Below are 13,044 nucleotides of genomic sequence, written 5' to 3'. Positions count from 1 at the left end.
GAGTTTTCTCTATCAACCTCAAACCGTTCAAATAACTCTTTTACAAGATAAATTTTGTGTAAAATTGCTATTAAATCCTTTAGGAGACTCTTGATAAACTCTAATAACGATAATAGCAAAAATCTCGCGAGACTCTAACCTCAACTCTAGGTGCAAGTCATGTGCTCTCGCCATCATTTGAGTTTACGCACACTTAATGATTTAGACCTTTGGAAGTAGAAGCACTTAATTAAAAACAACAACATTTTAAATATATTAAAACAATATAAAGCAGTTTATACGCTTATAATCACCAAGCTCAAATACTTCAGTCAATGCTCCCTCCTCTCCAGAAGGTGGCGGAGAAGTAAACATTGGACTTGATCTACTAAAGTTGGTGCAGAAGAAGAAACAGCCGTCAAACGACAATGGTGAGCCAGCAGATTTCATTTCTTTTCATTTTTAAATCACTTTATGTTTAAGATACTCATGCGTTCGTGTATAATGTATCATGTGGATTTAGAAAGCTTTAACATTTGTGTCCTTTGTAGTGTTTGTTTGACAGTAAAGCAACGAAGTTAGCTTGTAACAGTTAACGTTAGTGTTAGCGTATAACGTTAATCAGTGTCTTAAAACCTTACTGTTAGCAACGTATTTTTGATTACCGTTATTATTTTGTTTTATTGTTGTTAAATGTACCTGTTATTAAACATTGTTCCTGTAAAATTAAATGCTCGTGTCAGATTCAAGCAATATGAAGCGAATTATCATGAATTCATTCAGGCCTGTATAACGTTATATGTATAAGTTAAACATAAATTGACTGCATATTTAAGCATTTAAACGATACAGATATGTAAGATACATAAGCAATAACAGCAAAAAAACCTAATTATATTAGTTAACCTAAATTGTTAGATAAAATACATCATTGTTCTAATTAAAGAATAGAAATAAATATCGTACTAATTGTTTAAAGTTGAACTAATTGATTCCAATATATTAAGAGTTCAGATGCAAAAATCTGTAAGTGCCGTCTGAAATTTCCATCGAAAGAATATTTTTCTCAGCCTCCTTTGTTTATGTTGACATATTTCACTTTAAAGATCACGAAAATGACTTATTCTTTGCTATAAAAGTAATATTACTGAACATACACACAGGAGCCTGATAAAAGGCTCATTTTAGAGGACAATTTCTGATGGCATTTAGAGGTTTTTGCATCTAAACTCTATATAAATATCCTTTTATCTTGTGCATTTATTTTAAACTCTGAGAAATATTTTGTGGTTGTATACGTCTATATTTTAAATGTGTCATAAATTCATTCATTAAAAGAATACAGATTAACAAGTCAAATAATAGACATCAAAACATCAAATTATATGATTTAATTTCATTTTTGTATTTTCAAAGGGTCAAAGTCAGAGTGGAGGACAAGGACCTGGAGGAGGAAAGAAAGATGACAAAGTGAGTGTTTCACAAATACATGCATTACTAATTCATTGGTTAAAAAGACGTGAAAAGAGGCTAAAGAGATTTGTTTTATAGAAATTTGAACTAATATGAACAAAATTGATATGCATCAAATTCTAGGATAAGAAAAAGAAATATGAGCCTCCCATCCCCACAAGAGTTGGGAAAAAGAAGAAGAAGGTGAAGGGACCGGATGCTGCTAGCAAACTCCCTCTGGGTAAAAGAAACGTCATTATACTTTGACCAGAGCTGTTGAGAAGCTGTTTCATAAATAGTAGTGCTTTTATAAAATCTCAAGATGTTGCTTCTATTCTCAGTCACTCCACACACACAGTGCAGACTGAAACTCCTCAAACAGGAGAGAATCAAAGATTATCTGTTGATGGAGGAGGAGTTCATCAGGAACCAGGAGCAGATGAAGCCGCTGGAGGAGAAACAGGAGGTGCAACACATTTATTATATATTTTTATATATTATACAAACAACATAAATATGTTTCCCTTATTTTCAACATGTTTAATTACTCGTAAGAACTGTATTTTGACCCAAGTATCTATTAGTAAATGAAAGAAGTAATTACCAATTTGAAAATAGAAATGTCCAGGTTGCAATTTCACTCATGTTTATTGAAAGTGGGAAGAGAAACCTATTTATAAGTTATGTATTAATATTTTGACTATGAAATATATTTTAATAGATTGTATATTTTTAAATGATATTAGATAAAGGAAATATTAGGAATTTTAGAATATTTATCATTGATCAAACTGGAAGATTGTATAGGACTTTTTATCAGAGTTGTTCTTATTTTAGTAGTTTTTTTTGTGTAATTTGTGATTGTAAATTATATATTGAGTAATTATTACTAATGTCATGATTATAGCCAATGCTGAGCATATGGCATATATATATATATATATATGTATAAATATAAACATAAATAAATTTAATAAAGTGCCCCATTTCATATTTTCAGATATTATATTTCATGTAGTGTGCATTAAACTGTAGTTGTTTGTATATGTAAAAGGTCTGCAAAGTTTCTTTAATCAATCTGCATTATAGGTTGTTTTCTTTCCCAAAGAAAAAAACAATTTAAAACTAATCATTATTAATAATTTCAGTCTTTATTGGGCTTGCAGCCTACTTTTGTGATTTTAGTTTATGGTTGTCGACAAACAATGTCGACTTTACCCCAAAAACTGTAGTTGTAGCTGAAACCTGGAATAGTTTGGTTCCTGTAGTTCACAACATTTCAAAAACAACCAGTGCTTTTAAATCTCAGAAAAGCAAATTTACATTGCATTCGCTTTCAAAGGATAAGCACTAGAGCTCAAATTGATAAAGCTAACTTCATATTATAGCATTAATTCATATCAATGTGTTGTTTGATGAGGAATCCGCTGGAGCTGAAAGGCATTGTTAAAGTCAAAGCTATGGTAATGTACATTTGATTTTTCCACAAGTTGTTAGTCTAGGGTTCTCAAATCTAGCCCTTAAGATCCACTTTTCTGCAAAGTTTAACCCCAGCTTTAATCAAACTCACTTGTCTGTAATTTTATAGTAATTTTAAAGCTATTAATTAGCATTTTAATGTCTATTTGATTATGATTGGAGCTAAACTATTCTGGAAAGTTGTTTTAAAGGGCCAGAGTTGCTGTTAGTGGTCAACCAATCACAATACACCATGATCTGACTAATCAGAGCAGAGTAGACTATTGGAAATTTGGGCTCGGAGGTATTGGATCCTTGAACTGACTACTTGTTGATTTTGTAGTATTTTATTGTATTGGTTACACAGCCTTTATTGTTTGCCTTATAAAATAAAGTTTATTATTATAAGTGTTTCAGATACAGAGAGAAAAATGCTGATGCTACTATGCATATTATGTGAAGATGGGGACTTCAGATTCATGTAAATCTATTATAATAGACCACCAAAATAAAAACATTAAAATTAGAATGGCATAATAAGGGTGATTTATTTATTTATTTATTTGTTTTATAATAATAAATGTTGAACTCTGGAAACTAATAGATAAGTCTTGTTTTGTTTTATAGGAGGAGAGGTCTAAAGTGGACGATCTCAGAGGGACACCCATGTCTGTGGGAACTCTGGAGGAGATCATTGATGATAACCACGCCATTGTGTCGACTTCAGTGGGCTCTGAACATTATGTCAGCATTCTGTCATTTGTAGATAAAGACTTGCTGGAACCCGGTTGCTCTGTGCTACTGAACCACAAGGTTAGTAAAGTCTTCAAAATCACAGAAGACCTTTAGAATCTGCAAGATAAATGCTGGTGAAGTCAGAATTATTAGTTAAATTTCCTCCTATTCCATTTGAATTCTTTTATATTTTTTCCCCCAATTTCTGTTTAACAGAGAGAAGATTTTTTTATACACATTTCTGAACACAATAGTTTTAATAACTCATTTCTAATTTTTTTTTTATCTTTGCCATGATGACATAATATTTAACTAGATATTTTTCATGAGACTAGTATTCAGCTTAAAGTGACATTTAATGGATGAACTAGGTTAACTAGGCAAGTAAGGGTAATTAGACAAGTCATTGTATAACAGTAGTATGTTCTGTAGCCAATTGGAAAAAGGGGGGCTAATAATATTTACCTTAAAATGTTTTTTTTTTTTTTAGTTAAAAGCTTTTATTCTAGCCAAAATAAATCAAAGACTTTTTCCAGAAGAAAAAATATTATAGGAAATACTGTGAAAATGTTCTTGCTCTGTTATACATAATTTGGGAAATATTTGAAAAAGAAAGAAAAAAGTCACAGGAGGGTGAATTATTTTGACTTCAATTGTAGATAGGGATGTTGATTCACTCACTTTAATTTATTTGACTGCAGAAATCATTTTTAGTACTGTTTTTATTTTTATTATTTATTTATTTTACTGTGCATTCATTGTTGTGATATTTCTGTAATTATATTTGACTTGTATAAATGTTTGCAGGTTCATGCCGTAATCGGGGTGCTGATGGATGACACAGACCCTCTGGTGACTGTAATGAAAGTAGAAAAAGCCCCACAGGAGACATATGCCGATATCGGAGGTTTGGACAGTCAGATTCAAGAAATCAAGGTGCTTTCGATTGGTCCTAAAACATCTTTTTCATTTCCATTTCATTCATCAATTGTCTAAAAAGTGTGTTTTTGTATTTTAATTAATTTATAATAACTGAGACATGCAAGTGTATTAAGTAGTTAAGTAGTTTTTTTTAATACATTTTGTAGAAATCGATTTCTTTTATATAAGGGTGCTTTCATGCCTAGACATTGTTGAACCTGGCGCAGTTGCCACATTAGCTTGGTTCATTTGGCCATATGTGAATCCTGCAATCACGGTCTGATCTGCGCCAAAACATTCTCTCCGAGACCACCTGAATGAGGTAGTCTCAGCTCGATTGAAGCGAACTCTTGATCTAACTAACTAACAAATCAGGTTATATCACAGTGTATAGATATGTAATATATGGCTATGAGAAGAAAGAATGATGAGTAGGGATATCATTCCTAATAGTAAAATTGTGTTATATGTCAAATAAGAAAGTAAAAGCATGCTGTCTAGCTGAACTATTAAAACATTTATAATATCATTACCTTTTTGCTTAACTCGACTTTTGATATAGAATCAATATATATATTTTACAACCCTTGACAACTGAAATGAGGCTCTGTATGAGAAATGCTTACCTCTGATATACATTTGGTGGTAACTGTCTGTGGGTGTCACCATTCAAAATGAAAGCGCACCTTTTCACTTAGGTCTCATTTGTCATCATCATAAATTAAAATGATGTATGACAGCTGAGCAGAATCCTGGAAAATAAACCAAACTGACCAATGTGAGGAGAGTTTACTCGCACACACGTGACTTGTTTTAACTATTTTGGTCCATTTAGAAACTTTGTCGTGTGATAGCAAACTGCACCAAGAACAAGAAGCAACCTTTTTTAAATTTTAATCCCTGTTTCAGAACAAAACAATCGATCTATAGGTGTGAAAGCACCCTAACATTTCCTTCTTTATAAATATATGCACTGATGAACTATGCATAAGAACATTACTTAAAAATGAAATCCAAGGCTTGTTTGATTTTTCAATGTTCTTCTTATAGGAGTCAGTGGAGCTTCCCCTCACACATCCAGAGTATTATGAAGAAATGGGAATAAAACCACCTAAAGGGGTCATTCTGTACGGTGCACCAGGGACAGGTCAGTCTGAGGGGTCTTAAAAGCGAATTGGCATTATGTGATCATGTAGTTAGCCGTTCTATTGGACTATCCTGCTTTTAATGACTGCAGAAGGCTTTTTTTAATGAAATGAACTCCCTCAAGGAGATAAAAGTGTCACCATGAAATGTTTTAAGAATTCTTATCAAATATTAACGTTGAAAATCGTATCTAATTAATGTATTTGTTTGTAGTTTTAACGGTATATCTATTATTGAAATGTTTTTGCCATGAATATAAATAGAAATAAAAATATACGATTTAAATAAAAATATATGATATGTCATTTAGGTAGAGTATGTTTTATATTGATGTTATGTACTCCTGGTGGGCAGGCAAGACTCTTCTGGCGAAGGCGGTGGCGAATCAGACGTCTGCCACATTCCTGAGGGTTGTGGGCTCAGAGCTGATTCAGAAATACCTGGGCGATGGTCCCAAACTGGTGCGAGAGCTCTTCAGAGTGGCCGAGGAACACGCTCCCTCAATCGTCTTCATAGATGAGATCGATGCTATCGGCACGAAAAGGTGTGTGTGAAGATTAGTTCAAAGTATTTGGCTTTTCTTTGGCATGGCTTGGTTTTTGTAGTGATCAGGTTATGTGGATGGTCTTTTAAGGTGCTGTATGTAAGTTTTTGACTCTTGTAAAGCATAAAAATACCATAATATGTTTGCAGATATTTAAGAAACATGCTAAGTGAACAGTCTTGTTTATATGAAAAACAATGTCAGATATTTTTTTCAGATACAGTTCTGAAGTTCAATTTCAAACAGTTTATTTTAATTTCAAGATCTGAGGTGAACTAGCTGCTACTGCTTTCAGTAGTATGGCAATAAATGTCATGTAAAATAGCATTCAAACTTGCATTATTAGTATTTAACTCTGAATAAAGCACATGAGGTGTACCTGAGGTGATCATGTCATCAAATTTGCTGTTCAGTTGCAAAAAATCAAAACTGTTTCTAAAATCAAAATTTCAGGTGTTGGTTTGGACAAAAACTTGTTGCTTTTATTTAGAACACGATTTAAATAACCCTTAAATCAGTCTTTAAACTCGATAGTGCGTGTGTTTTGATCTATTAATGCAATACCTAGTTCAACCACTGGGTGTCAAACTTACTGCACCTTTAAGAAACTTTTTAAATGAACTAAAAATGTATCAAATTTGAAGTATATTCACTTATGTTTTTGTTTTAAATAAATGCTGTTCATCTGAATCATAAAATTATGTCTCACAACAATATTAAGCAGGACAACTGTTTTAACAATAATTTTAGGAAGCATTATTTTATTTTAAACTCAGCTTTGCATTAATTTTAAAAAATTAAAATAAAATTAGTTATTTAAAATGGTAAAAATGTTAATTACATCAATGTGTTAACGTGTTTAATGAGAGCTAGTAAGAGTATTTTTTTATAAAGCAAAGTAAATTAAATGTAAAAATCAATTTTATTTTATTAAATGTTATTACACTTATTTGTACAGGATTCACTCACAATTCAGCAAAATGGTTAAGTAAACAGTTAAACTATTTTCTTTAACTGACAGTTGGGAAAAGTTTTTAAAAAAACATTTTATATTTAAATTTTTATATTAAATTTTTTTTTATAATTATTATTATTATTATTTTTTTATTTTTTTTATTTTATTTTTTTTTTTACCTTTAATGGATAGAATAGTGCAGAGAATTGACAGGAAATAGTTGGAAGCAGAGAGAGGGGAAGCGTTGGCAAAGGACCTCGAGGCGGAAATCGAACTTGCGTCGCCGTGAGCACCATGGTGCTATATGTCGGCGCACTTAACCACTAGGCTATTGGCGCCGACAGTTGGGAAAAAGTTATGTAAATTGTATACTAACAAAAATATATTTACATAAAATAAACAGTTTCCTCCTGTTATGATCGATGTGCCCAAAAAAATGGATTTTGACAAGTGTTGGCATGTTTATTGGCTCTTTTCCTTATTTTAGCCTTTTCTCAACATAAATTTTACTCAATATCCGAAGGGATTTAATGTTATAATGCTTCTCCTAATGGGGGGAAAAATCACAATGATAATGAAGATCAAGATCCCTTTGACTGAAAATTACAACCAAAAGCGGCATATGTGGCATAGTAGGACCATTTTGTTTCAGTAGTCCCAAATTACTTCATCGAAAACAATGGTGGCACCCATTATCTAAAATAAATGTAGATTTTATTGAATAACATAAATTTGTTGTTTATTTTTACTACATATTTCACAAAGAGGCATCATTTACGCTATAAGTAGGATTTTTGCAGCTGATACTGAGTACCGATTCCTTGCCATGATGATCGGCCGATACAGAGTACTGATTCTAATGCTTCAAGACAACTTTGCCATTGCATAAGCACAATTACCCTTTAAGTATGAGATCTCTCCGCTCCTAAGATAATAAATTAAAGATGTTGCATTCATGTAATGGTCAGAAGCAGCTTTACAAAAATAAAATAGATAAAACACATTAAAAAATGGTTAGAAAAATTACCATTAAAAGATTAATAATGCAATTTGGAAGCATTGCTCATGTGTTGTAGCGCTGCTGATGCATAACCCGGATGTATCTTCCTCTACTTGTAAACAAACACTTGCGATCGGTTCATGAGATCGGCCAGATCACCGATGAAGTCGTGAAATGTGATTATCGGGCGATACTGATTTTCAGCTGATCGATTGGAGCATCCCTAATCTTAAGCCATACATATCTTCATACCCAGGATTAGCTAAGAATTTATTGAATTATTTATTTAGTTATTTAACAGTTTTTTTTTTTTCAGCTTGGTCTGTATGTATTGTGAATATTGAACACTGATATAGCTGCTGTTGTTTCTTCTCAGGTATGACTCTAATTCAGGAGGAGAGCGTGAGATTCAGAGAACAATGCTGGAGCTGCTAAACCAGTTGGATGGATTTGACTCCCGCGGAGATGTTAAAGTCATCATGGCTACTAATAGGATCGAGACACTTGACCCCGCTCTCATTAGACCAGGTGAATCAGTCAGATCACATGTTTATTCCTGATATGGGTTTCACATGCTAATTGAATCAAAGTGGACTCGCTGACCTGATGCAAATGTCACAAACGATAGATTTAAAGTGCACATAAATGCATTTAATACAGTGCATTGCATTGTGGACTAAATGTAGGTGTTTCTTTTGTGATTATACAGGTAGGATTGATCGTAAGATTGAGTTTCCACTGCCGGATGAGAAAACCAAGCGCAGAATTTTCCAGATCCACACCAGCAGGATGACTGTAGCGGATGATGTGACTTTGGATGACCTCATCTTGGCTAAAGACGACCTCTCTGGTGCTGACATCAAGGTAGCATCAGCTGTTTAATCAAATACAACTGATGACAAAATCATCAGCCCTTCTGTGAAATAATAATATTATTATTATTATTATTATTATAATTATTATAATTATTATTATTATTTTTCCTGTTTAAAATAATTTTCCCATGCCGTTTAAGAGATTTTTGTTTAACACATTTTTAAACATAATAGCTTTAATAACTATATTCTAATGGCTATTTTCTTTAGTGTCTTGCAAAATTAGACGTAACATATATTTATCATGGCAAAGACAATTGTTCAGCTTCAATTACATTTTAAAGGCAAGTCATATATAAACATTTCTAATATTTGTAAAACAATTAACATTTAAATGGCATATAATTTTGTCTGTAGATGCATAATCGTGAGCATTTTGATTTCTCTTTTTCTCACACGCATGCACGCAAACACACAGACTTGTTCTTATAACCCAGTAGGGACTCTCATAAATATAATGATGTTTCTGCTATACAAACCATATACTCTATCCCCTAACCGCAACCCTCACAGGGAACAATCTGCATTTTTACATTTTCAAAATACGCCATGCTGTGATTTTATAAGCATGTTTACCCATGGAAACCTTAATTTTGGTTCCCATGGTGACACAAGTCTCCGCGAGTCTGTGTGCATTCAGGTTTAAGGCCCCACACGGCTATAAAAACAAGTAAACACACACAAGTCGGTTAGTACATTTTGCCTAGTCTAGTTTTTACAATTTTAGTTTAGTTTTAATAATCCATCAAAATAGAAAATTATGTCATTGTTTTTTTCTCCATAATCACCTGACTTGTTGTTTACTAGAATAAATTCTTGCAGAATAAAATCAAAGTCAATGGAGGGGAAAAAATTGCTGTGAATTAAAATATTTTAGTGTTCCACCAAGGGCTCTATTTTAATAAAGAGCGCTTTGCGCAGAAGCATTAGGGGTGCGTCTGAATCCACTTTTGCTATTTTAAGGACGGAAAAATACGTTCTGCGCCGCGCTGCATGGTCTAACAGGGTTGTGCTTATTCTCTTAATGAGTTCTGGGTGTGTTTTGAGAATAACCAATCAGTTAATGAAGAATAATAATGAAGTGTGGTCAAAAAACTGAGTTATATCCAAATACACATGCTATGCCCCATATGGTCTAAAACCTGACAGGTGGAATAATCTAAGCTTGTTTTTATTTAAACAAATATAAATATGCATATAATAAATTCTACTACTGATAACAATAACAATATACAAAAGCCAGTTGTCATGAATAAACTGTAAAAAGTCCACCGAGATAAAGAAGGCATGTAGGCAGTGGTTTTTATATTTATGAAGAAAGTAATCATTTTTGGAACTGGGTGTCTGCGGGGTCTTAAAATGTATTAAAATTTTGCCTTAATTTTTGTTCAAGCGTTGTCCAAAGAGTTTGACTCCAAAAAAGCAAAAATGTAAGTTTGCATACTCCTGGTTGGAGAAAGACGAGTATAACAGTGGCTGAAACCTGTTGCTGAAAACAACCACGTAATTAATACTTTCAAGCTTTGTTTCGTCCGAGCTTATCTAAGTTCTGTTGCACGGTTGTGCTCCATTAATTTATTTAACTACAACTGTTTAATAGCAACTGTTTATTAAGTTAAAGGTTTGGTACTGATTATCAACCTTAATATTCTGTCAACCTCAGACCTTAATATTCTGAGAAGGTCTTTAAAAAGGTCTTGAAAAGGTATTGAAATTTCTTTTAGGATTCCTGCATTTACCCTCTGTAATATTTTGATCTTTTAACTATTTTTTATTTGTAAAGATATTTGTGTATTGCTTTACATCCTGCATCTTTTAAGCAATGTGTAAGCGAGGCGCACAACTAACACGCTCTGCATCACCAAACTGTTGGCTTGTGCCTAAACCATTCAGAAACTGAATACTGTATATGCGACTTTAGGTTCGCAGTCACCTGTTTGTCTTGTTCGTGTTAGAGATCTGCATGGGATCTGCGTGCGTGCTCGCTCGGGAGTGATATTGTTAGACCGTCTGCCTGCTCCCATTCAAATTACACCAGAGTTACCGACCGCTCCCGCGCTTTATTCAGAAATTTATTCCCGCACCGCAAGAAATCTCGTTCGGTCGAAACCGGAAATACTGCCAAACTGCAGAGGTTGTGTTTTATTTTGAGACCAGGTCACTTGGTGCGCAACTCGCCATCTTATCTCACCTCTCTCTCCTCCACACTGCCCCGTGATGACAATAACGCATACGCATTTTTAGGCATTAAATAAATAATATTTATTATTTAATACTTGTCTCCTATATGAGTGCATTGTTTTTATGACGGTATAACGGTATTGAAACAATTTTTAGATTTTAGATCCTGCAGTATACCATATTACCGCCCAAGCCTAGCCCTAAGTCTTAATTTGCTCTCCATTGTTCAGTAAACTGTGATTTTATTTATTTATTTTCAGGCTATTTGCACCGAGGCAGGGCTGATGGCTCTGAGGGAACGAAGAATGAAAGTTACTAACGAAGATTTCAAGAAGTCTAAAGAGAACGTCCTGTACAAGAAGCAGGAGGGGACACCAGAGGGACTCTACCTTTAATACGTCCTCATCCAGTCTTGTTTCTTTTTTATACACAGTATAAACACTTACTCTTGCCGTAGCCCTCTGTTGATTTATTTGTGCTCAAAGCCAATTAAATATGTTTAAGTTTGTCTGAGCCTTTGCTGAATTTATTCTCTTATGATCAAATACTATTGGTAAGGTAATGGAATTGTCTTGAATGTTTTATAGTGAAAAATTGGTAACAGAAAACATTTGGCTTTCAGCAAAACAGTTTTGTAAGTTTAAAATCATTGACAATGATGTTTAATCAGTGCTTTTCCAATAACACTTTTAATGGTGTCAGTGTCTGTTTCATGCACACAAAATAGGCTACGTCCAGAAATGCATACTTTATTGTAATTTGCAATGACTGGATAAGTATGTTCTATTATAATATGAATGTAATCTAGGTGCACCTCATCCACCATCTTGTGGTCATCCTGCCTTATTCCAGGTCCTATATCAGGTTATGTTGATTCACTTTAATTACCAAATCCTCTCCAGTGGTCTTATGGGATTGTAAAGCATCTATCGTGTTCATATTTCAAAATCTCTCCATAAGAAGTAGATAATTTAGTATAGTTTGCAGTACTGTGGCTAGTATTAGTAAAACTACTTTTGTCACATTGTCACATTTATCTTATTTTATACTTTTTGTTGTTACTTATAATAGGAAGTATACGTTTTTGGATGCAGCTACACATGAGATGCAACAGGTAAGTGTCAGCTGTGTTGATGCTAGGATAGATTTTTTATACTTAATTTATATTATTTTGATAAACCAAGCTCGCCTGTACTTGGTGTTTTGGTGAAATTACAAAAATAAAACATTAAAAATAATTATAAACGCGTTTAATTACGATCAATCTTCAAAACCGTACCAATATATGTATATAAATATATATTCATGGCGCCTTAATTGTAACGTCACGTGACATCTTCATTCCCGCCTTAAATTAGATCACGCCGGGACCAAACATCTTCAGGTTGACTACCTAAAGGTTCAAATTAAACATCACAACATCAAAAGGTAGGCCTACGGTACCACATCCTTAAATGTACCATGTTCTTAATCTCTCATTCGGTGTTAAAGTGCTTGTAAACAATGTATTATTTACCTCGTTCGATGTCCATGTAACATTTGCTGGGAAAAAACTATTCTAGAAAGGAGTATTTTCCTAAACGCATAAAATATAGTGCATACTTTTACATGGGTTCTCCTGATTAACACTGTTTATACTTTATTCTGGGAAAATAATTAGAAAATAGTGGTCAGTTTTATTTAGACAAAATAAAGCTTAATTGTTTGTGACTGTTCAACTTCGTTACTTTCTCTTAAGACAAGGTCACCTTGGTGTTCCATGAATGTTGTAAAATTAGTAATTTCAATAGGAATGTTA

General features: G+C 33.2%; 1 protein-coding gene across 1 annotated transcript; it reads left to right on the top strand.

Moving 5' to 3' along the window:
- The first annotated feature begins 358 nt into the window (after window positions 1–358).
- psmc1a (proteasome 26S subunit, ATPase 1a) lies at window positions 359–11,754 on the top strand. The gene is made up of 11 exons (XM_056477286.1): window positions 359–410; window positions 1,396–1,449; window positions 1,576–1,672; window positions 1,773–1,897; window positions 3,517–3,702; window positions 4,432–4,560; window positions 5,596–5,692; window positions 6,046–6,235; window positions 8,567–8,718; window positions 8,900–9,054; window positions 11,507–11,754. The coding sequence occupies exons 1-11, from the start codon at window positions 408–410 to the stop codon at window positions 11,639–11,641; spliced, it is 1,323 nt and encodes a 440-aa protein (XP_056333261.1). The 5' UTR covers window positions 359–407; the 3' UTR covers window positions 11,642–11,754.
- Window positions 11,755–13,044: the final 1,290 nt, after the last annotated feature.

The sequence above is a fragment of the Danio aesculapii genome, chromosome 17 (assembly GCF_903798145.1).
Source record: "Danio aesculapii chromosome 17, fDanAes4.1, whole genome shotgun sequence".
Classification (NCBI taxonomy): Eukaryota; Metazoa; Chordata; class Actinopteri; order Cypriniformes; family Danionidae; genus Danio; species Danio aesculapii.
Note: the sequence above shows the minus strand (reverse complement) of the source record. Positions and strands in the feature narration are given on the sequence as shown.

Excerpts from the sequence above, each read along its gene's own strand:
- psmc1a (XM_056477286.1), top strand. Across the intron at positions 1,450-1,575 it reads GAGGAAAGAAAGATGACAAA|GATAAGAAAAAGAAATATGA; the intron begins GTGAGTGTTTCA and ends ATCAAATTCTAG. Across the intron at positions 1,898-3,516 it reads CGCTGGAGGAGAAACAGGAG|GAGGAGAGGTCTAAAGTGGA; the intron begins GTGCAACACATT and ends TTTGTTTTATAG.